Source organism: Labrus bergylta, chromosome 12, assembly GCF_963930695.1.
Source record: "Labrus bergylta chromosome 12, fLabBer1.1, whole genome shotgun sequence".
Taxonomy (NCBI): Eukaryota; Metazoa; Chordata; class Actinopteri; order Labriformes; family Labridae; genus Labrus; species Labrus bergylta.
The window spans coordinates 17,477,571-17,499,264 of NC_089206.1; the positions used below are offsets into that span (position 1 = coordinate 17,477,571).

The 21,694-nt window shown below is 41.3% G+C and overlaps 1 protein-coding gene across 1 annotated transcript; it reads left to right on the top strand.

Moving 5' to 3' along the window:
* The first annotated feature begins 1,823 nt into the window (after positions 1–1,823).
* znf335 (zinc finger protein 335) lies at positions 1,824–21,313 on the top strand. Its single transcript, XM_065961174.1, has 46 exons — positions 1,824–1,982; positions 2,213–2,451; positions 2,621–2,769; positions 2,875–3,003; positions 3,097–3,270; positions 3,396–3,569; positions 3,660–3,833; positions 3,924–4,079; positions 4,165–4,360; positions 4,464–4,603; positions 4,710–4,860; positions 4,986–5,089; positions 5,180–5,302; positions 8,686–8,879; positions 9,012–9,288; positions 9,383–9,460; positions 9,651–10,769; positions 10,876–11,058; positions 11,169–11,333; positions 11,448–11,706; positions 11,811–11,988; positions 12,083–12,195; positions 12,307–12,325; positions 12,506–12,622; positions 12,843–12,919; positions 13,155–13,315; positions 13,416–13,639; positions 13,755–13,854; positions 13,940–14,028; positions 14,126–14,382; positions 14,518–14,632; positions 14,729–14,926; positions 15,225–15,367; positions 15,486–15,625; positions 15,738–15,835; positions 15,968–16,054; positions 16,414–16,497; positions 16,583–16,642; positions 17,544–17,649; positions 18,203–18,321; positions 19,492–19,555; positions 19,686–19,997; positions 20,233–20,359; positions 20,441–20,553; positions 20,661–20,707; positions 20,819–21,313. The coding sequence occupies exons 1-46, from the start codon at positions 1,845–1,847 to the stop codon at positions 20,993–20,995; spliced, it is 7,647 nt and encodes a 2,548-aa protein (XP_065817246.1). The 5' UTR covers positions 1,824–1,844; the 3' UTR covers positions 20,996–21,313.
* Positions 21,314–21,694: the final 381 nt, after the last annotated feature.

The window sequence follows — 21,694 nt, forward strand, 5'->3', positions numbered from 1 at the left end:
GCTAAAATCATATCTGATAGGTAGTCTGGTGCAAGGCCATGTAATGCTTTATAAACTAATAAAATAATTTTAAAATCAACACGAAAACTAACAGGCAGCCAGTGTAAAGATTTTAAAACAGGTGTGATGTGTGCTCTCCTTCTGGTCTTTGTCAGTACTCGTGCGGCAGAGTTTTGTAGTAGCTGAAGCCGATTTGTTGTGTTTTTTGGAAGACCAGAAAGGAGAGCGTTACAATAGTCCAGCCTGCTAGTAATAAAAGCGTGCATTAGTCTCTCTGTTTGGCTCAGAGAGAGAAAAAATGCAACAGATCAACTTAGTAAACATGTTTGCACAGAAATAAATGATGTCAGCAGTGTGATCAGTGCAAAAAAAGCCCCTCATCTGCAGCTTTGGCCATTCATGTGGGATCAGAGTGAGTCATGACATGCTGGCTGAGACACATCCCTACCCACAACACCTTGATACACACAAACCCCAAAATATCATAAAAAAAAACCAAAACATACACACACTGGACCTAGCTGATACTCTGAAAACTTCAGATTTGTCATCAAACAAGTTGTTTCTTAACTAAACAGGAAATGTTTATTTGTTTTTCACACACGCCTCAAAGTTTCATATAACTCAGATGTGTAAGATAGAAATGTAAGATCCTGCTCTAAAGAAATACAGAAGCATCATGTGTAATAGTCATTACAGAATAAGAAGTATAAGTCATTGCTAATGATTTGCCTTATTTTGGTAATAAGGCCAGAGCAGATGTTGCATCAGCAGTCAATTGTGATGATGAAGCTTGTAGTTCCCCAAACTTGTGGCCAACAAAAACACTGTAACAGATCAAACCTAAACACACAGAGATTTCTTAATCTCCTCCTTCGTTAGTCAGATTTACATGGGTAAACTAAAGGAACAGAGACAGGTTTCTCAGGTTGTCATCTGAGAAAATAAAACAATTCACAGCATATTATTTTTCAACCTTTCTGTAAGAAATTACTTTTTGCCCTGACCCACTTTATCTGTTTCCAAATGAGGAGATGTATTTCTATTCAGGGGAAAAAAAAGTGGAACCAAAGTTTTTACAGAATATCTTGAGCATGGGAAAAAAAGTGTCTGACTGGGTCCCATGATTAGTGTGTAGTACTCAGGGGAAGATACATGCTAAAAAAAAAAGCTTTTTGCATTCATAAAAATGATGACAACAACAATGTTCATCTTAATACTGTGTTAGTACCGTCTATAGGCCATTTCCCTTCATGTTTAATATCTGTATCTCATTATGAAAATTCTAAAGATAAGAACAACTCCAAAGTTTTCTAAGTAAATTGTCAATATTTAATGTTGGCTTTCAGGCAGAATGTAACTTTTTTAACATACGATAAATGCAACCAATAATAATTTGCCATAATTTGTTTTATAATCCGCTGCAACTTCCCACTTAACACTAACCCCCCCTCGAGTTTAAAACATGTCCAAAAAAGGACAACTAGTTAACCATTCATTAGCTGTTAACTTAGTCTAAAAGTGGATATTTTGGAAATTCCCCATTTGCGTTCAAGAAACTTGGTCTGTTGAGAAGTAGGTGGGAGGGTTGAGGTTTGTAGGCGGGGGATGAGGTTAAGTGACTAAGACTTTACGTTGCATAAAAACAAGGTCCACATAGCCAACCGGGACACAGAGCAGAGACAACAACAAGAGGTTGCAGTCAAAACACAGAGGAAAGACATCACTGAAGGAGAAACACTTCAGCCGAGACGCTTTTCAAGCTTTCTTATCTACCATAGCCCTTGTCACATACAAGGCTATCTGTATTTTTTTCATAGCTGCAGTCTACAGTAGCACTCATCATGAGATACTGTGCTTTCGCTGCATGCTTAATTTTTGGGATAGGCACGCAGGTTGGATGGAGCCTCCCCATCAAGCCTGTCTTTGTCTCCTTCCCAGGAGACCTCGTCAAAAACATGACTGATACTGAGCTGGCAGAAGTGAGTAGCAGATGGTTCATTTTGTCTAGATAGACAGAGATTCCCCAAACAGTGTGCAAGCAAGCTGTGCAGGGATGTCATTATTTAAACAGAAATCCTTGCCTTCATCTTCATGAAAAGAAAAAAATGTTTTCAGCTAACTCCAAGCTATATAGGAGGGACAAAAACACTTGCATTTGTTTTCCAAACTTTTACTTCATGAGTACTAATTTTTTGTGTTCTCCTGCCAGAAATATCTGAAGAAATTTGGCTACCTGGAAACACTGCAGCGCAGTGGCTTCCAGTCAATGGTGTCTACCACAAAGGCTTTGAAAAGGATGCAGAGGCAGATGGGACTGGAGGAGACCGGAGAGCTGGATAAAGCCACCCTAGAGGCCATGAAGCATCCTCGCTGTGGGGTTCCTGATGTGGCCAACTACAAAACCTTTGATGGAGACCTCAAATGGGACCATAATGATGTCACCTATAGGTGAGTAGAGAAAGAAATCTCATAAGAGTTGAAGACATTATCAAACTTGTGCTCAGTAACACAGTGAAACATGGTACCCATAAGTGTCTTACAAAGAAAAGTCTCTAAATCTCTCAACTTTCTCGTTTTAAAGTCTGAAAGCTAAGTGTCACACTACTCTTCTCCACAGGGTCCTCAATTACTCCCCTGACATGGAGAGCTCTCTGATCGATGACGCCTTCGCCAGAGCCTTCAAGGTGTGGAGTGACGTTACCCCCCTGACCTTCACCCGCCTCTTTGACGGAACCGCTGACATCATGGTCTCATTTGGAAAAGCCGGTATGTTATTTTCTTATCTGTGTTGTTGTAACATATTAGCCTTTTTTTTGCTCAGCACTAATAGTGCAAAATAAAATATTGACATGCATTTAATTTTCCCTTCAGACCATGGAGACCCTTACCCCTTTGATGGTAAGGATGGACTTCTGGCTCATGCATATCCCCCTGGTGAGGGCGAGCAGGGCGATGCCCACTTTGATGATGATGAGTACTGGACTTTGGGAACAGGACCAGGTAATGAAAAGAAACTCCACCATCAACAATGAATGTGAGGATGTCTCCCCCTAGTGGTTGCTTTATACACTGCATTATTTTCCCCCCACTCAGCTGTGAAGACTCGATATGGCAATGCAGATGGGGCCATGTGCCACTTCCCCTTTTTTTTTGAGGGCAAATCTTACACCACCTGTACCACGGAGGGACGTTCTGACAACCTGCCATGGTGCGCCACCACAGCTGACTATGGCAAAGACGAGAAATACGGCTTCTGCCCAAGTGAACGTAAGCTCTACAATTCTTTCTGTAAGGGAAAACACAGGTCAGAGGTCAGCCAGATGATGACCTTTGGGTTGTTTTTGTCATACACACTGGCTTCAGCTTATCCATCCTAATTTTCACCCTGACAGTTCTGTACACATTTGGAGGAAACGCAGATGGAGCAGAGTGTGTACTTCCCTTCGTCTTCCAGGGGAAGAAGTATGACAGCTGTACCACAGAGGGCCGCAGTGATGGCTACCGCTGGTGTGCCACCACAGACAATTTTGACAGGGACATAAAATATGGATTCTGTCCATCTCGTGGTGAGTGACAGGAACCGCAATGAATACTGTGCAAAGCTACCACAATGGCTTGTTTTCTTACTGTTGATTTTATGTCTTTGTTTTGGACAGACACTGCTGTAATCGGCGGTAACTCTGAAGGAGAGCCCTGTCACTTCCCCTTTACGTTCCTGGGTAAACAGTATGACTCCTGCACAAGTGAGGGACGAGGAGATGGCAAGTTGTGGTGCAGTACAACGGATAGCTATGACGACGACAAAAAATGGGGCTTCTGTCCTGACCAGGGTAATTAATATAAACATAAAGCAGAGAAGGAAGAGTTGAAATGTAATTATACTTCTAATCAATCACTATTCCTTACTGTTTGTGTTTCAGGTTATAGTCTGTTCTTGGTGGCTGCTCATGAGTTTGGACATGCGCTTGGCCTGGACCACTCCAACATAAGAGAGGCTCTTATGTTCCCCTCATACAGCTACGTGAAAGACTTCACCCTGCATGAGGACGACATTGAAGGCATTCAATATCTCTATGGTGAGGTCATAACAAACAACTTTATAATTCCAAAAAATCAAATGGAAATGTTTAAAATATTTCAACTAACATTATTTGTTTTTAGGAAGCAAAACTGGCCCTGATCCCACCCCACCTCAGCCTGACACCACCACCCAATACCCAGACTATGATAAGACTATACCCACTGAGGAACCTGAACCCACCACAACACCTGTGGATCCAACCAAAGACGCCTGCAAGATCACCAAATTCGACACCATCACTGTGATTGCTGGAGAGCTACATTTCTTCAACAATGGGTGAGCAAATCGGTCCAATTTGCCAAGTAATTAAAAATAAAAAACAGTGGCAGAAACAAAAACTGGAAGAGTACATGTGTTAATTTCATGTGTTGGCCAACAGAAATTACTGGAAGATGCCCAGCGGAAGTGAAGGACTACCCAAGGGACCGTTTTCTATTTCTCAGAAGTGGCCGGCTCTTCCAGCTGTTATCGACTCTGCCTTTGAGGATCTTGTGACCAGGAAATTGTATTTCTTCTCAGGTAATATCACTTCACTGCATAGTACTACATAGTAGTATATATGTAACCCATTTCATTCAAGCCTAAAGTGCAGACAATTTTCATAGTGATAATTTTCTTTCTCTAGGAACCAGATTCTGGGTGTATACAGCAAAGAATGTTCTGGGTCCTCGTAGCATTGAGAAGCTCGGCCTCCCCAGCAGCATTCAGAAGGTGGAGGGAGCTCTGCAGAGGGGCAGAGGCAAAGTGCTGATCTTTAGTGGGGAGAACTTCTGGAGGTGGGTTCAAAGTTTGCTTTAAACACATTTCGTGTGACTGTTTCTTTGAGAAAAAGTCTTCAAAATATCCCTTTTACTACTTTTAACAACATTTTCTGGTATTGTTTTTTCTACGATCAATACAGGTTTGATGTGAAGGCCCAGAAAATCGACAAAGGTTATCCAAGATACACAGATGCTGTCTTTGGTGGTGTCCCAAATGATGCTCATGATGTATTCATGCACAAAGGTATGCATACATCTGTCGGCTTTTATCAGCATAAAATAGATTGTTGCATTGTAGAATGTTCTTGATTTATTTTCAATATTTCTTCTCTAGGTCACATCTACTTCTGCCGAGATCGCTTCTACTGGCGTATGAACTCCCGCAGGCAAGTGGACCGTGTTGGCTACGTGAAATATGACCTCCTCAAGTGCTCTGATCATTCTCTGACTCAGTACTGAGTATAACACACAGGGAAGAAGTAGAAGTAATGTGGTAGCACCAATTTTTTCTTATGTGCAGGTGTCAAGGAGAATGTAATGCAGTATTTGTTTATAGCGACTGGTGTATGATGTGTGTGTTTTTTGGGATGCAAATAATTGGCCTTCAGAGATGTTGGCTATAACCAAAGAAAAGGCCCAAAAGGAAGCAAAGCAAATTAAGATCTCTGGCCCTTTGACAAAAAATCTGTGAACTATAGTGGTCTAGAATTCCACATCCATATGAAATAATCTCCAAAGCTGTCTGGGTCAATCTCCAGTGTTTTTTTTTTAATGAGTCTGACCGGATCAGACTATCAACAGTATTTGATTTTTTAAAAGTATTTATAACAATATCTAATATTATTTTTTCATATGTCCTAAAGCTTGTTTGTTTTGTATAGTTCAATGTGTTTTTTCTCGAATGGCTTCAGCGCCAATTACTTGCACTGGAAGACAATGCATGTCTCCTTCACTGAAATTATTTATTAGACTTATATTTTGTATTAAATCTTAATTTTCAATGCAATAAACATTCTGTGAGAACTACCTGTTTCTGTCACATGTCTCTATCATGAACCTAACCACCTGATAAACTAACACACATAGCCTAATGGATCATTTAACACTGCCATGCCTGTGCCCTTCATTCAGTCACCTTTGAGTCCACGTTCACACAACAGTGTGAAATAATATCAAATAACCCTGTCAGACTTAATATGCAAAGGCCCATTTAATTTAAAATGTCATGTAGATCTGTGAGAAATTCTTTTAAGGTATCACATAGCCTAACTTTTGTGCCTTTTCTCCTTTTAGTAGTTTTACTGTATCAAGTGAACTACAATTTAAAATCATTTGAGAAAACAACAAATTAAGGAAATTAATTTAAGATTCCACTATTGTGAGCAAAGAATTTGGCTTGACATAAAATTACATTACAAAAAATTTCATCAATTTTGTTAATAAAAGATCATCCTAAATGTTAAATTGTTTTCAGAGAGAAGCTTGAAACAGCGGCCCACTTGAGTGCATATCCCTCCGCGTCCAGCTGCGTAATGCGTCTTCCTCTCAAAACAATAGTCCACTTAATGACAACAAACACTCCATTTACCAATAATAAGTGGAAAAATACCTGATATTTTCACAAGTTAATAAAACAATTCATATCGACTTATATATCCATGTTTTATAGCACGACGGCCCATATTTCAACAAAAATAATAAATTAGATCCGGTTGCACGGACAGGAAGCAAGAAGAATCTCATGGCGCCCGACTAGAAAGAAGTAACAATTATCGGTTGCTTATTTCTGTTCGATTTAGCGCGTCTTTACGAACGGATACCTTACTACTCGAAGTTGCAAGGTAAGATAAAAATGTGGAGATTGCAGAGCAGCAGACGGAAAATGTTTTCATTTTCTTCAGGGAGAGCATTTGGGCGGTCTTGCCGCAGCTGAGGCCCTCGAGGTCCCCAGTAGAGCTTTCAGAACGCCTGAGTGGAAAAGGAGGCTGCCTGGTGTAAAATGGCGACGCCGAGCAGGCAGGATGAAGGACAGCTAGGCCCATTGCTAGTAGACGGCTAAAAACCTACAGTCACGTTGTTTTTAGACGCTGCTCAGTCTGATATGTTGACTTGGTGATATCAAAACATGTTGGATATTTAAAGGCACATGTCCGTTCAATCACTAAAAAAAAACTGTTATTGTTTTAATCTTAAGAATCTGATAATTTGGTTTACAAACTGTAAACTAAAATACCGAGCTAACAACAGTGCTAGTTAGCTATCGAGGAGCTAAAGTTAGCTGTTTTGGTTTGACGACACCCCAAGTAACCTACAACCAACTTTTTTTTTTTAACACTTAACTTCTCAATGCTGAGGTTATTTCACAATTTTAGTTTTGTCATCACTGTCCCAAGAGTAGAAACATTTACATACGGGCTGAATGTGACGACCTTGCTGGTGTAAACACGGAAGAAGCTTAGACTCAGACTTTGGCAAAAGGTTACACTAAAGAACTCATTGAGCTTTTTGGTTTTACTGTTTTCTGAAACCAACCACTTTCTCTACAATTAGAAGCAAAACACATACACTAAGTCATTTAAATCAAGAAACCACGGTAGATTATCCACAGCCATCAGGTGTAGTGGAGTTTAAGTATGAAGTTCCACAATTTGACAAATCCTGTTGAAGTGGAAGTAAAATGATAGTAGTGTAACCTTCCACTACTGGCTGATAACATTGCAGACTAAGACTTTTGAAATCTTGTTCCCATTTGGTACAAGCAATGTTTCATTCTCATTTAAGTATCGACTGAACAACCTAATCCATAAAAGGGTGTATGACAAAAACAACCCAAAGGTCATCATCTGGCTGACCTCTGACCTGTGTTTTCCCTTACAGAAAGAATTGTAGAGCTTACGTTCACTTGGGCAGAAGCCGTATTTCTCGTCTTTGCCATAGGGTGGGGGTTGGTTGTTTATTTCATTGTCATAACCAACCTTAAAGTAATTTTTATTTTTATTTCATAATCTCTTGATCCCTTTCCTAACAATTCGACATACTCACTTCCTTCGTTGAGATGGATATACAAACTACTTGTTTTTTTTGTGTCCAGGATGTCTGCAAGTATAATTAGCTGTATATGAAAGATCTCCATTTGCTCCAACCCTCACCACTACACTTCTACAAGCAATGAAACTGTCCTACAGCAAGTTATCAAGGAACATTCATGTTTTCTTAATAAACTTATTTTCGAACAAATTTATCAACAATGTCACCCCTTGAATCTCTTTCCAGATCTGTTTAAGCACAGGACAGTAACAGAGTAACCAGAAGCATGGTGAATGGAAACATACACATTTGTAGATCAACAGTTAGACAATCAGCTTTCTCCTTTACAGGATGTAAACTCTGGAACACATTACCATCTAAAACAATATTGATCCCAGAATTAAAACTTTCAAAACAAAAAAGGTGAAATGCTGGCTAAAAGTTAACCAGAGCACTACACATTTCTGAATTGTATTGTACATTTCTGTTTGCATTGTTTTATCGAATTTGTGTATTGCCATATTGTGGTATATGTATATTAATGTATCCCGATAAAGTGTTAAGTGGTTTTATGTTATTGAATGTTGTATATTTTATACACAGTAGCTAGAGTAGCTATGAACTCTCAGTACATCAGTTTTATGTTTTGTATTTGAAACAATGTTAAATTGCATTGTCCCTCGTCAATATAAATAAATTCAACTGGATATAAGATGTGTTCATCTTTCTGGTTACTTAAAACAATAAAATGTATCCCATGAAGATGAATCTTAAAGTTTGTTACAGAGTTAACGTTTTCTTTTCTTTTGATAGTCATGGACTCTGAAGAGAACGAGGTGGAGAGCAGCAGTGATGCAGGTCCGTCAGGCATGGAGGAGCCGTCTGAAAGCGGTATGGGTGTGGAGTCGTCAGAGGCCATGTCTGCAGACAGCAGTGATGCTGCTGCCTCTCATAATCAGGCCCCAGAGTCTGACTGCCATGTGGGACAGAGCTCAGAAGGACTTGTGGTACGCTTTTTGACTTGGAAAACAGAAACATTATATGCATTTTGGTGACTTTTCTGAATTAAAAAAAAACCAAAAAAAAAACCACAAAAAGTCATCCTAAAGTTTTTTTTTTTCTTGCCCGTCTCTACCTAGGTGTTCATCCCAGAGACCAGCTCCAGTACCGATGTCAGAGTTTCATCAGTCCACCTCCCGGACTCCTCCTCAGTGGCCCAGTCCACCAGCGTGTCCAGTGTCTCCACAGTGACTCAGTCAGTGCTGGTGTCTGGGTCAGCTCAAGTGCTGGTCCACTCCAGTGCTGTGTCTGAGGGAGCCATGATGGTTTCTGACTCAACTGCTTCTACCTCGTCAGACCTGGGTTCTGCCATCGATAAGATCATAGAGTCCACCATCGGCCCTGACATCATGAATGGTATTGCAACTGTACTTGCTTTGAGGTTTTGTCAGTATAATTACTTTGCAATGAAAAGGCAGATATCTGATCCTGTCTATTGTTCTTCTGTTAGGTTGCATAGCTGTGACCAGTGCAGAGGATGGAGGTGCAGAAACAACCCAGTATCTGATATTACAAGGACCGGATGACGGTATGTGTAGACATTAATCTGCATAGTCTGGTGGAAATCTACTCCGACTGTATTTGTCTTGAAAGAGAAAACAATCAACCTTCCCTTGTCAAATTTTGTGAACAAACTTTATTTTATTGTGGAGTTAACTCATTTTAATAGATGACTGTGAAGACCTAATCAGTCTATATTCATTTTTTTTCTGTAAAAGGTGCTCCTATGGTAGCCCAGATGTCATCTTCGGCCCTCTCTGATCGTATAGCCATAGAAGCTCTCACAGAAGGCCCCACATCCACATGTGACCAGGGAGACCTTCAGGGCAACCTCGAACCGGACCAGCCCGACGATCAGCCCGGTCACTCAGGGTACCCAGAGCAGAGCAGCAGTCAACCTGACCAGCCCCAGCACTCTCATCCCTCCCAGTACCTCCCAGATGGTCCAGACCAGACTGGGGAGTCTTCATCTTCCTATGTGGAGTGCTCAAGTGAGGAACCAGACCAGACTCGCTCTCACTCAGGTTTCCCGGACTACAGCGGCGACAACAGTGACCAGGACCTGCCTGGATATGTGGAATGCAGTGGGGCGGACTCAAACCCCATCAGTCGGGGACACTATGTCGTGGAGTGCAGCGCTGGTTATCTGGAGTGTGCGGTGGATGATGGAGAGCGGCCCCATCATTCACGAAGTTACATTGACAGCAGCGCAGATCACCGGGCCCAGACAAGTCGGCAGTATGGGGCTGAGTACGGAGCAGGTTGTGTTGCAGCTGCAGACTCTGAGCAACCAGGTTGTTCTCAGTATGTAGCAAGAGACGTTGATGAAGACGACGAGCAGAACCAGGATCCGGATCAGCCGCAGCACTCACAGCAGCAGCCCCAACACTCATGTTACTTGGAGAGCAGCAACGGCCCAGAGGCCTCTCTCTATAATGATGACAGCTCATCTTCAGACCTCCCTCTGGCAGACACGGCAGGTTCAGGTGGGCTTCCTGAGGCACTGGAGTGCAGCGAGAGCCAGTCTGGGCCCTTCATCAGCAGCAGCGGGACTTACACTTCTAATCCAGAGCCTGAGCTGGCCCACCAGTGTTCACCCAGACAGGAGGAGCCCCAAGGCTCCCAGGGGCCTCAAGATGAATCTGGGATGGTTGGGGAGATGGATACATCAACTTTGGAAGATGGTCCAGGAGAAAGGGCGCCAAACCTGGCTGAGTTGGAAGAGATGATGGAAGTTGTGATTGTGCAGCAGTTCAAGTGTAAGATGTGTCCATACAAGAGTGCCTCCAAAGACACGCTTATTAACCACATGAGAGACAAACACTTCAAACAAGCAGGTACGCAGTATGATTTATGTATCACAAAGGCAAATTACTTTGACTGTGATTTTTAAGAATCCTTACATTTTTTGTGCTTTTTTTGCGCTTCATATCTGGTTCACAGGGGAGATGCCAAAGAAGCGTAAACGTGGACGACCTCCAAAGAGTGAGACGTTGGCCCGTCGCAACCTAGAGAGGAAGGAAGCTGAAGAGAAGAGGGCAGCAAAGGTGAAGGCTGCCGAGCCACAACAAGCAGAACAAGAGGAGGATGATATTGTTGATGCTGGTGCTATTGATGATCCTGAAGGTCAGGGAGGAAGATCACTCATAAATATTCACGCCTGTTCTCAGTGAATCTGTCAAAGCATAGTAATCATATTCATTTATCCCTTTCCTTCCTCCTTTGTGTATCCACAGAGGATAGTGATTACAACCCAGCAGATGAGGATAACAATGGAAGGCCGCCTGTCGTTCAGAAGAAACCTGCTCCTCCTATCTCTTCCTCCACTCAAGGTCGTCCTCGACGTAAGGTTGGACGTCCAAGGAAGTACAGCCTTTTAGGGGAAAGCTACAGCGGCAAAGGTGAGAGCAAAATAAACAGACTTTCATGTCACAGAAATACTGTCTACATCACAAGCCTTGGCAACACCTCATGTTCCTGTGCTTTATTCTTCTCTTCTAATATGTTAATTACAGAAGCAGAGAGTATCGCTAAAAAACCCAGAGTTAGCACAGATGCTTGTGCATCTGAAGAAGCAAGCTCTTCTGGGTTAAACAACGATCCCGCTATGGTGACTGATGGTGACCCAGCAGAGGCAGCAATAAGCCAATCAGACTCTGAGAACAAAGACCCTTCATCCAACACCCAGCCCGAGGAGGAGTTCTTCCCGAGGAAACGTGGCCGACCATCCAAACGTTTTCTCCGCAAGAAATATAAGAAGTATTTAAATCGAAAGTACGTATCGTGTAAGTGAAGTTTAAAAAAAAAAAAAAAAAAAAAAAAGTATTACACAATCTTCACCAAATGCGTATTGCCTTTTTCTCTTCTTGATCATTCAGTCGTTACTATAAATCCCTCAAACCACTCCTGAGACCTCACAACTGCTGGATCTGCGGCTCTCGCTTCCTCACTCAGGAAGATTTGCGCTTTCATGTTGATTCTCACGAAGGCAACGACCCGGAGCTCTTCAAGTGCCTCCAGTGTAACTATCGCTGCAAGCGCTGGTCCTCACTCAAGGTCAGAGGGAATTAAAGAGGTTACAACATTCATGTTAAACTCAGTCTCTATGCCAGTTTACAAAGTGTCCTAAATGTCTTTCTTTGTTTTGCAGGAACACATGTTCAATCACGAGGGCACCAAGCCATTTAAATGTGAGGAGTGTGATTACACCAGTGTCTACAAGAAAGATGTCCTTCGCCACTCAGCAGTTCACAACAAAGACAAGTAAGTTACTCAGACTGTAACAAAAAAAAAACATTATAGACATTTCAAGTAAAGAAGCCTTTTAGAGGTTTTAAACATTTTAATGATTTTTTTTCCTCTTTCCTTCTGCAGGAAAAGAAAGACAGAGACGGTAAGACATCTTCGAATGATAGTTAAATGTTTATTTACATGTTAATGGAATGATATTATTCATTATGATATAATGCATGTATAAATGTTGTAGCAAAGGTTACTCTAGTCTCTCTTTGGTGTGTGGTTGCTGGAGGTCAGGCCACTTACTGACTTTATGCCTCTTTTGCTTTTCTTGCAGGCACCAAAAGTGTCAGAGTTCCTCTGCCCTGTGTGTCACAGGGTGTACCCCATGCAGAAGAGACTGACCCAGCATATGAAGACCCACAGCTCAGAGAAACCACACATGTGTGATAAGGTCAGATAACAATGATTGAACCCTTAAGGGATCTCATATACATATTGTGGTTGTATGTCCCCTTCTTTTTGAATGCCTAATTTACAGGTTTAATAGAGCAATATGTTGTGTAACAATAATTTGAATGACCCTGAAAACCGAATCATGAAAGTGACACAAAATTTACAAAATGTAGAAGTTCTGTAGAGCTCCTCCTGAATATACCCTTCTGTCTTTGCAGTGTGGAAAATCCTTCAAGAAACGGTACACATTCAAGATGCACCTACTGACCCACATCCTGACCCTTGGAGACAGCAAGTCAGTGTTTATAATTTATTCCACTTCTTTTTTTAATTTATTAGCCTATATTTCAAAAACATGGGGGTATCAGAACATGAGCTGAAACACTCAGAAGTTTACTCGTCATTGGTCTTTTAGTTTGTTGTTATAGTGACGATGAGATCAGAGAACCTTTAATGATCCCCCATTAGGGAAAAATCTGTTTTCCTAGTTGACATCACAACAAATAACTCTTGGATGTGCACTCTGCTAGGTTCAAGTGTGAATTTTGCGATTACACATGTGACAACAAGAAGTTGCTGCTCAACCATCAGCTGTCTCACACCAACGACCGGCCCTTCAAGTGTGACTACTGTAAATACTCCACCTCTAAAGAGGAGTTCTTGGTGTCCCACCTGGCCATCAAACACACAGGTATCCTTACGTTTATTTCATCTGAGCATGCTTTTATATTCACCTGATGAATGCTATACTGTACATTACTTACTAAACAGAGTATTATTGATCTCTTTAGGTGAGAAGCCTTTCTCCTGTGAGATGTGTCACTTCACGACCAAGCACAGGAAGAACCTGCGTCTACATGTGCATTGTCGCCACCCTGAGGCGTTTGAGGATTGGTCAGTGTCTCACCCTGAGGAGCCTATCAGGAGGCGACGCAGACCCTTTTTCACCCTGCAGCAGATAGAGGAGTTTAAACAACAACAACATGATGACAAACAAGGCTTACAGAACACTATTGTGAGTAATTATAATCACAGACTCATTTTAAGTGAATCCTAGCGGGTTTATCTCTTTTGGCTTTTAGAGATGATACTCTGATAATTGTTTTTTTTTTGTTACACTCCCTTATTAGGTTGCTGTGGATTCTGCAACACTTCAAGCCATGCAGGGTATGGAAAACGCATCAGTGTCCCAGGATGCATTGGGAAACACTACCATCATCTACGAACAAGGTCAGTCCTCTTATCATTTGGGAGATATTGTCAGTATTTTCTGTGGTGTATGTCGCAGATTGTGACTTCTTCGTCTGCTCCTCAGCTGAATCCAGTGATCTCTCTGCCCAGAACGCCCTTGATCTACTTTTGAATATGAGCAATGCTCGGGAACTGGTTGGAAACAGCTTGCAGGTTTGTTCAGAAATGTCACTTTACATAGCCATTGATGTGAAGCATGCCAGCCATTTGGAAATAAGAAAAAATGTGTTTAAACTCAATGAATTTACAGGTGGCAGTGCTGAAGTCTGAAGGCAAAGCTCTGGAAAAGGGCACGTGGAGCACAGTGACTTCAGCACCAGGCCAGACACAAAAGGTTGTGACGTTCCATGTGTCTGAGGATGGAGAGACGGTGCTGCAAGAAGCCTACGAGGCAGCCACCTCTGAAACAGGAGAGCTCACCCAGATCGCCATAGAAGCCTATGAAGGTGGAGGAGAGTTTAGTGTGGTGGAACAGGCTGCTGAAGAGAATCAGAGCCCTGAATACAGGTAAAGCTACACACAGTCTGATTTTTCTCTCTGATGAGAAGGAACACATTATTTAAAGCCATTTTGCCTTTATTTATAATGGTATTTAATTTCATATTTTTTGACCTGTCACCAAATTCTGTGATGTCTTTTCAGTAATGATGAGAGCAGTCCCTCTCAGGCTGCAGAAGTCTCTGGTTCAGAGAGCATAAAAAGCGACAAGTTCTACCTTTCTTCAGCCCTGCCTGACGGTGTTTTGCAACAGGTGGAGGTAACTGTGATAGTAACTCTAACAGGTTTTTGTTTTCATTCTTATAGATCTGTCAGCTCATTTAGTATTTAATCCTCTATGACTTTCCACCCCCAGCTGAGCAGTGAAGCTCCAGCCTCGCCCTCTGCTCTGAGCTCTCCGGGTCTGAGCACGAAGAGGTTTTCCTGTCGAATATGCATGGAGTCTTTCCACGGGCGCTCAGACATGGAGAACCACAAGAGGGCGCACTTGGATCCCAACACCTTCAAGTGTCCTGATTGTGACTTCACCTCCAGTTCCTGGTCTGAGGTTAAGGTGAGTTGCTAATTTGTGCACTCATTTGTTTACATTTTTAATTCCTCACAAAAGAATCTGTTTCTGTTGGAAAGGCTCAGAAAACAATCGCCATCTGAAGCTATGAGCCGCCAAAAATTAACCCGAGATATTTTATATAGAATATTCAACAGCTCACTAAATAGAGACACACTTATCCACCCTGTTATTTCTTAGTCTAGTTTTTTCCAAAGCCTTTCTTTTTGAGCCGTTCTTTTGACTCTGACTGTTTCTAAATGTAGTTCATATTTAGACTTTACATCATGTCTTTTTGTCTTAGACTCACATGGGACAGCATTCCTATCTGCGGCCTCACAAGTGTCCAAACTGTAGCTTTGCCTCGAAGAACAAGAAAGATCTGCGCAGACACATGATGACCCACACTAATGAGAAACCATTTTCTTGCAAACTTTGTGGACAAAGGTAGGACACAAATAATTGTCGGTCAGAAAACGTTATGCAACTTATCTGCACACACAAGACTGCAAAGTGTTAATGAAGAACTTGTCGACATTGAGTTTATTTTAACCCAACATCTCAGGTTTAATCGTAACGGCCATCTAAAGTTTCACATGGAGCGTCTCCACAATCAGGATCATCCCACTCGCAAGGGCCGGAACCCTAACGCTCAGCAGACTATCATAGTCAACAGTGATGAGGAGGCGCTGGCCACACTACAGTGTAAGAAACACATTAACAGACCTGCAGCAGATTTTGTAGTAAATGGTGTCATTCAGTGTGAAATAAAAAGAATGTATGTATATATATGTGTGTGTGTGTGTGTGTCTATCAGCCCTGCAGGGACATCAGACAGTGATCACACCAGAGCGGTTGCAGGCCCTGGGTCAGGATCACATCATCGTAGCTCAAGAACAGGCGCTATCAGATCAGGTACCCGGGTTTACACCATAAATACTTCTTACTGAACAGGGTAGTCTCAAAACGTCTTTTTTTTTTAGATAAAAAAAGTAATAAATCCTCTCTTTTTTTACGACTAAATGTATTCTTGTTTACATTGAAAAGGAGGATGGCACATACATCCAGCAGATAACCACCATCGACGGACAAACAGTTCAACACCTGATGACAGGAGACAACCAGGTGACTGAGGTAATCCTGTACATTTCACCTCTACATGTTGCAATGTACACGACCAGGATTGAATGTCAAAACAAATATGCATAGAGCATATATTATAAAATTTCAAACCTTAATTTAAGCCTCCAAAATCATTGAGGTTTCCTCATTTTCAATGATGTTGAGATACAAAAGAGCACAAATAAAACAACCAAGAAAGGATGATTCTCAGTAAAAACAATAACACTGTGATGAAGGGCTTTGAGAGCATTGTCATCATTTGTCAGAGAGCAGAACAAGTTTCAATCTTGAGAGTGTGTTGTAAATGATTCCACATTTCTGGAGCTTTGTGTGCTTTGGTCTTATCTTATTTCTCACTTGTCCTGTTTCAGGTTCAGTATATCATCTCACAGGATGGAGTGCAGCACTTGATCCCTCAGGAGTATGTGGTTGTAGCTGATGGGAACCACATACAGGTCCGTGCCCTACCTTAAAAGAGGTTATGATGAGTAGATGCTGCATTTTAAGGTATCTGGTTCTAACTGCTTTTTTGATCCTCAGATGCCAGATGGGCAGATCATCCAGTATGAGAGTGAAGGAGCTTTTTTGTCTGAGCAGCAGGTGAGGCAGATATTCCTCATATAGACAGTCTTCAGTTAGAGAATGAGCGGGTTTTGACCAAACCCTGTATACAAACATGGACAGCACAACCATTCCCCCTGAAGTGAATTCAAAATATTTTCCGCATAGTCTAGTGGTTATGTCAGGGGCCCCGTGTGCAGAGGCTAAAGTTATTGCCCCAGCGGCAGTGGGTTCGAATCTCACCTGTTCCGATTACTGCAACCCACTCTCTCCTCCCAACATTTCTTGTCTCTCTTCAGCTGTCCTATCTAATGAAGGCAAAATGGCCCCAAAAATATATTTAAAAAAAAAAGAAAAGGTATATTTTCAGCTCCCTCAAATACATTTTTCTTAAACATATTTCTGTCATTATAGTTCTTATCATGCTGATGTATATCCTAGTTTCCATTTTCAAAGAGCAGATGTTACGTCATGATTGACAGCTCTGCTGACAAATGAGACTCCTCCTGTAACGCACACTATCACAAGAGTCCAAAATAACTTTCCATAACCATAGGTGTTGTGTAGGTCTGCTTTAAGCAACAGAAGAATCTGTATTGCTGTGGTCTGTATCGACCTGAAAGATATTGGCCATGCTTTTGGTAAATACTTAATGTGCTTTGGGTAGCGTAAAGGGGCAGGACATGAAATCTGTGGCTCCACCACACTCCACACTCTGTGAGTGTCCTGGATCAAAATGTCATCACCTGCCAAATGTGGCACAATCTGTCACCGGGTATTTTTTGCTTCATATTTGTACAAGGGGAAGAGATGGAGACTCGTCCATATTTATATACAGTAAATGGTTGTGAAAAAATGAGCCATAATCTGATATGGTTTTCATTGACAGAAGTGTGTTTTACCAAAACCTTGTTTTTCTATGTTTTGTACGTGTGTTCAGATTGCTGTAAGTCATGATGGTCACATCCAGTATTTACCGGTTAGCTCGGAGCAACAAGTCGTGAATGCTGAGGATCTGGAAGCTGTTGCCCACTCTGCCGTCACAGGTTGGCTCTCTTAGGGAACAGAGCATGTCTCTAATTAATTTCATCCTCCAGTACGCTGTTTGATTGCTGACACTTATCATCGTTTGGAATGAATTTGCTGATTACTGTGCATGTTGATTTTATTAAAATTACCGCATGTGATTCTAAGTTTATAAATTATCTTTTAACTTTCGAGTACTTCATGTCACTGTTCAAATCTGTCAGAGACATCATAAGTCTTTTTAATTTTAGGTAAATAGTTAAAGCGTTTTGTAATACATCATGCTGTTGCTATAGAGAGCGGGGCCATTTTGAAAATGTTCGAATACACATCTGAAGGTTAGCAGTCTAAAATCATTAAATTCATTTTGCTGACCAAATGTCATTTGGCTCTTTGATGGAATAGAGAGGTTGCTCTGTGCTGGCTGACTCAGGGGCTTAAACATACCAAACCACATGTGGTTCAGTGGATGACTAGTTCAAGTGCCTTTCCCATCCATTATGAATGACCATAAGCTTTGTATTACCATAAAAATGATGTCAAATCAGAGTCAATGATTTTTTTCTTTTGCAGCAGTAGCAGATGCAGCCATGGGGCAGACCCAGGCAGTCTACACTGAAGCTACACCTGAGCAGCTGGAGCAGCTGCAACAACAAGGCATCCACTATGATGTCATTACCTTCACCGAGGACTAGAAAGCTTTCTGAGACGGCCTTGGTGAAAACCAACCACTTTGAGCTGACAAGTACAAAGACCTCAACTTACTTATGCATTCAGCTGATCTAAAAATATTTTCTCCTCCACTATTTAACCCGTGCAGTGACACTGCTCAATGAAATCAAAGCATTTTGTAAATTCAAATGATTGCACCCATTGCTTCAGGGGCTGATCACTCTCAGTTTAAGTAAGGTTAGTCTGTTTTTGTCAATAATAATTATGATTCATGTTAACGTGCCTCAACTGCACCATTTGCAAGACAATGAAATCAAAGGAAAATGTAAAGGCTTACGTCATGTTATACAGAGTGTCCAAATGAAAATGTATTTGTTTGAATGGGGTGAAATGAAAGGGAAGTCTTAATTCCTGATCTGTGATGACTTGTGTTTATTGTATGAATGCCACAACATTGTATTTACTAAATATTGATCTGTACATATCTTTTGACTTCGTCCTTGTTCCATGATGGGGGATCTGTGTTGATTTGGTGACTAGGAAATGTTTAATAAGCTGAAAGCTGACACCAAATAAATCACTTTGTGTATCCTTGTGTATTTTTTTTCTTGTCTACATAGAAATGTAATTATTTTTTATACAGTGGGCACAATTCAAGCAAAGCCGAAGGTAGCAGAGGAGTACATGCAGCTCTGTACACATAGTGAGGTTGATGTTACTTTTTCATTATAATGTGCTATTGGCAGTTCTATCAATCTGTTCACATCTTCTCTGCCCCCTCATTAAGATATGCGCTTGTGTCTGCCCTCTGAATACCTGCACTATGGAAACATTTAACATGCGCATTAAGAGGTTTAATATGACATATATGAATGGGCAGCTGTGGCTCAGTTGGTAGAGTCATCACCTCTCAACTGGAAGGTCGAGGGTTCAATCCCCAGCTGAGCAATGTGTCCGATGTGTCCTTGGGCAAGACCCACATTGCTCCCGCTGCTTCAGTGGCAGTGTATGAATGGATTAGTGTTGTACTTACTCTTAATGTACAACACTTTGGATAAAAGCATCTGCTAAGTGAATTGTAACATGTGAATGTTTGTCACCATTATACACAATATGTTTGCAGTCACATGAGGGACTCATCTGTCTGTGCCCACCATCTCATGAAATGACAACTTCCTCTTTCCTTGAAGGAGGGGCCTCGAGTTCTCCAAAAAGACTGGAAACTGGAAACCAAAAAAAACAAAAACAAACCTGGTGAGCATTCAAGATGAAGATTGTACTCCTTTTGTTTTTTTCATTAGGTATGGTGAAAAAAGGTCAAATTTGACAATGTTCTGTTCTGTTTCCTGTAATGGGGTTTGAATAAGAAATGCTTGTTTTCCAGAGATCCCTCGTCTGAAAGGGCAGCAGAGGATTGAGGAGTTTGAACACATTCTGCTCAGCTTCGCCTTCCCTTCACTTTACAACAGTTACAACAAGTTGTGTTGTAAACTGTACCCAGGAGGATGTTACAAGCTGATGGACAGTGCAGGATTTACCTGCGATTTACTGAAAGGAAGAGTGACGAAGACTGAGAAAAACGGCTTGATAGAGTTTAAGATATCCAATGTGCGGGTTGTGGATGGAGGGTTTTATAGATGTATTGTTCTGGGAACTGAAAACCACATCTACACAGATTACTATATCGAGATATCTGGTAAGAAGACATTATGCTTATGCTTATACATTATGTGCTGTGCATATTATGTGCTGTTATTAATGTCTAATGCAATAACCTGTGGTGTGGTTATGTTTCGTCAAAAACAGCTTTACAAAGCTTTGTTTAATTGCAAAATAATATTTAAGTGGAGGTTATTCTTCAGTATAGCAGAGAAAGAATTGAAAAAGTTAAGTTCAGCCATGAGCTTATTTGGAATTTTTGCATTTTGCAGAGGCTTCAGGACATCACAGCCAGTCTCATCCTTCAATGACAACAACAATCAAAGCACCAAACACCTCCACAACACTTCCAGGATCCACTAGGCCTGCTGTGGCACAGGACCACATTGACAGTCCCAGGTTTTGACTCTGCACATTCATTATCTGTTGCTCTCTGGCCAAAGTACTCTGTCTGACTGCAGTGTATCTTTTTCATTCCAGAGTCCCCTGGAGTTTTAGCCTGGCCCTGGCTGTCATTGTGTCCATCACAGGAATGATTTTGATCACTTCAGTTATTGCTGTAATTGTCTGCAAGGTGAAGACAAAACAGTCAGGTAAGCAGGTTCCTTAAATGCATAATCACAAAGATCCACATGTCCATCAGTGATTTATGTTGCTTTGTGTACTTTTTTAACCCAAAGATTTATTGCTTTCTTTGTAGACAAATATGGACACACTCAGTGTGAGTCACTGAAACAAGAGGCCTCAGTAAGTGCCAAACAGGGAACACATGCTCTCTGTGATTCATCGTCATTTGTTTTGAAGTGTTTATTCTTGAAAACTTCCTCTGCAGCACTGTTTCTGTTTTGTCTTTCCAAGGACACGTGCGGCATCGTCTACACAACGGTGGACTTCAGAGCTCACATGAAACCAACAGAGGTGTTCGCTAACCCTAGGACGCATGAAGCACAATCTGGAGCACCTCATTCCATCTGGAGAGCAGAGCATGATGGGATGGTGGAGTACTCCACACTAGCAGTCCAACATTGTAGATAGTGTCTTATTTTGATGGGACTTTCTTCGATGTCTCAAAGAGAACTTTGTGAATTTTAAGCATACATGTGATATATTTAGGGTTAGTACCTATTGGGAATAACACAAGTCATTTCTAATGAAAAGATGCTCTTTGTTGCATTATGGGAAGTGTAGGAATCCTGCCTTGTTGAAGCTTGAAAAACATGATTTGGTCTCTGTTGCTTCTTTTTTTAACTGCTTTTGTCTGTTTTGAACCCTCTAACTGAATCAAAATTGTGTTGTTTGAAAAAGGAACAATGACATAAAAATGAGATAAAATGTAACTAAATAAATAAACACAACCATTATAATTGTGCTTTTGTATTTGTGTTGTATGCTGTTGGCTCCTTTTTTTTGGTTCTTTTAACACTTCGGTTGTCAGATCCAGTCATAGGGTTATCTTTTGTTACATCCATGTTGGTCCTTATCAGTTTCTTCTCTATTACAACCTCAGAGGAAACCTGCCTCGCTGCTACTCTGAGCCGCTCGATAATCTATTCTCGGCCTGTTCTTCTTTTGCACACAAAAAGCTGCTTGCAGTTCTTTTTGAAGCGTCTATAGAAGGTCACGTTTCTTTTAAGAGCAGGTGAATGAACAGATCAGACGGATTCTTATTCCTGTTATTTCAGTACAAACTATGGTCCTGTATGTGTCTTCAGAGTTTCTGCTGCACTGATAGGA

Bases quoted from the DNA above. Each gene is read 5' to 3' on its own strand.
- znf335 (XM_065961174.1), top strand. From the start codon at position 1,845: ATGAGATACTGTGCTTTCGCTGCATGCTTAATTTTTGGGATAGGCACG. The intron at 3,834-3,923 runs GTAATTAATATA...TTTGTGTTTCAG, and splicing joins GGGCTTCTGTCCTGACCAGG to GTTATAGTCTGTTCTTGGTG. The intron at 4,861-4,985 runs GTGGGTTCAAAG...CGATCAATACAG, and splicing joins AGTGGGGAGAACTTCTGGAG to GTTTGATGTGAAGGCCCAGA.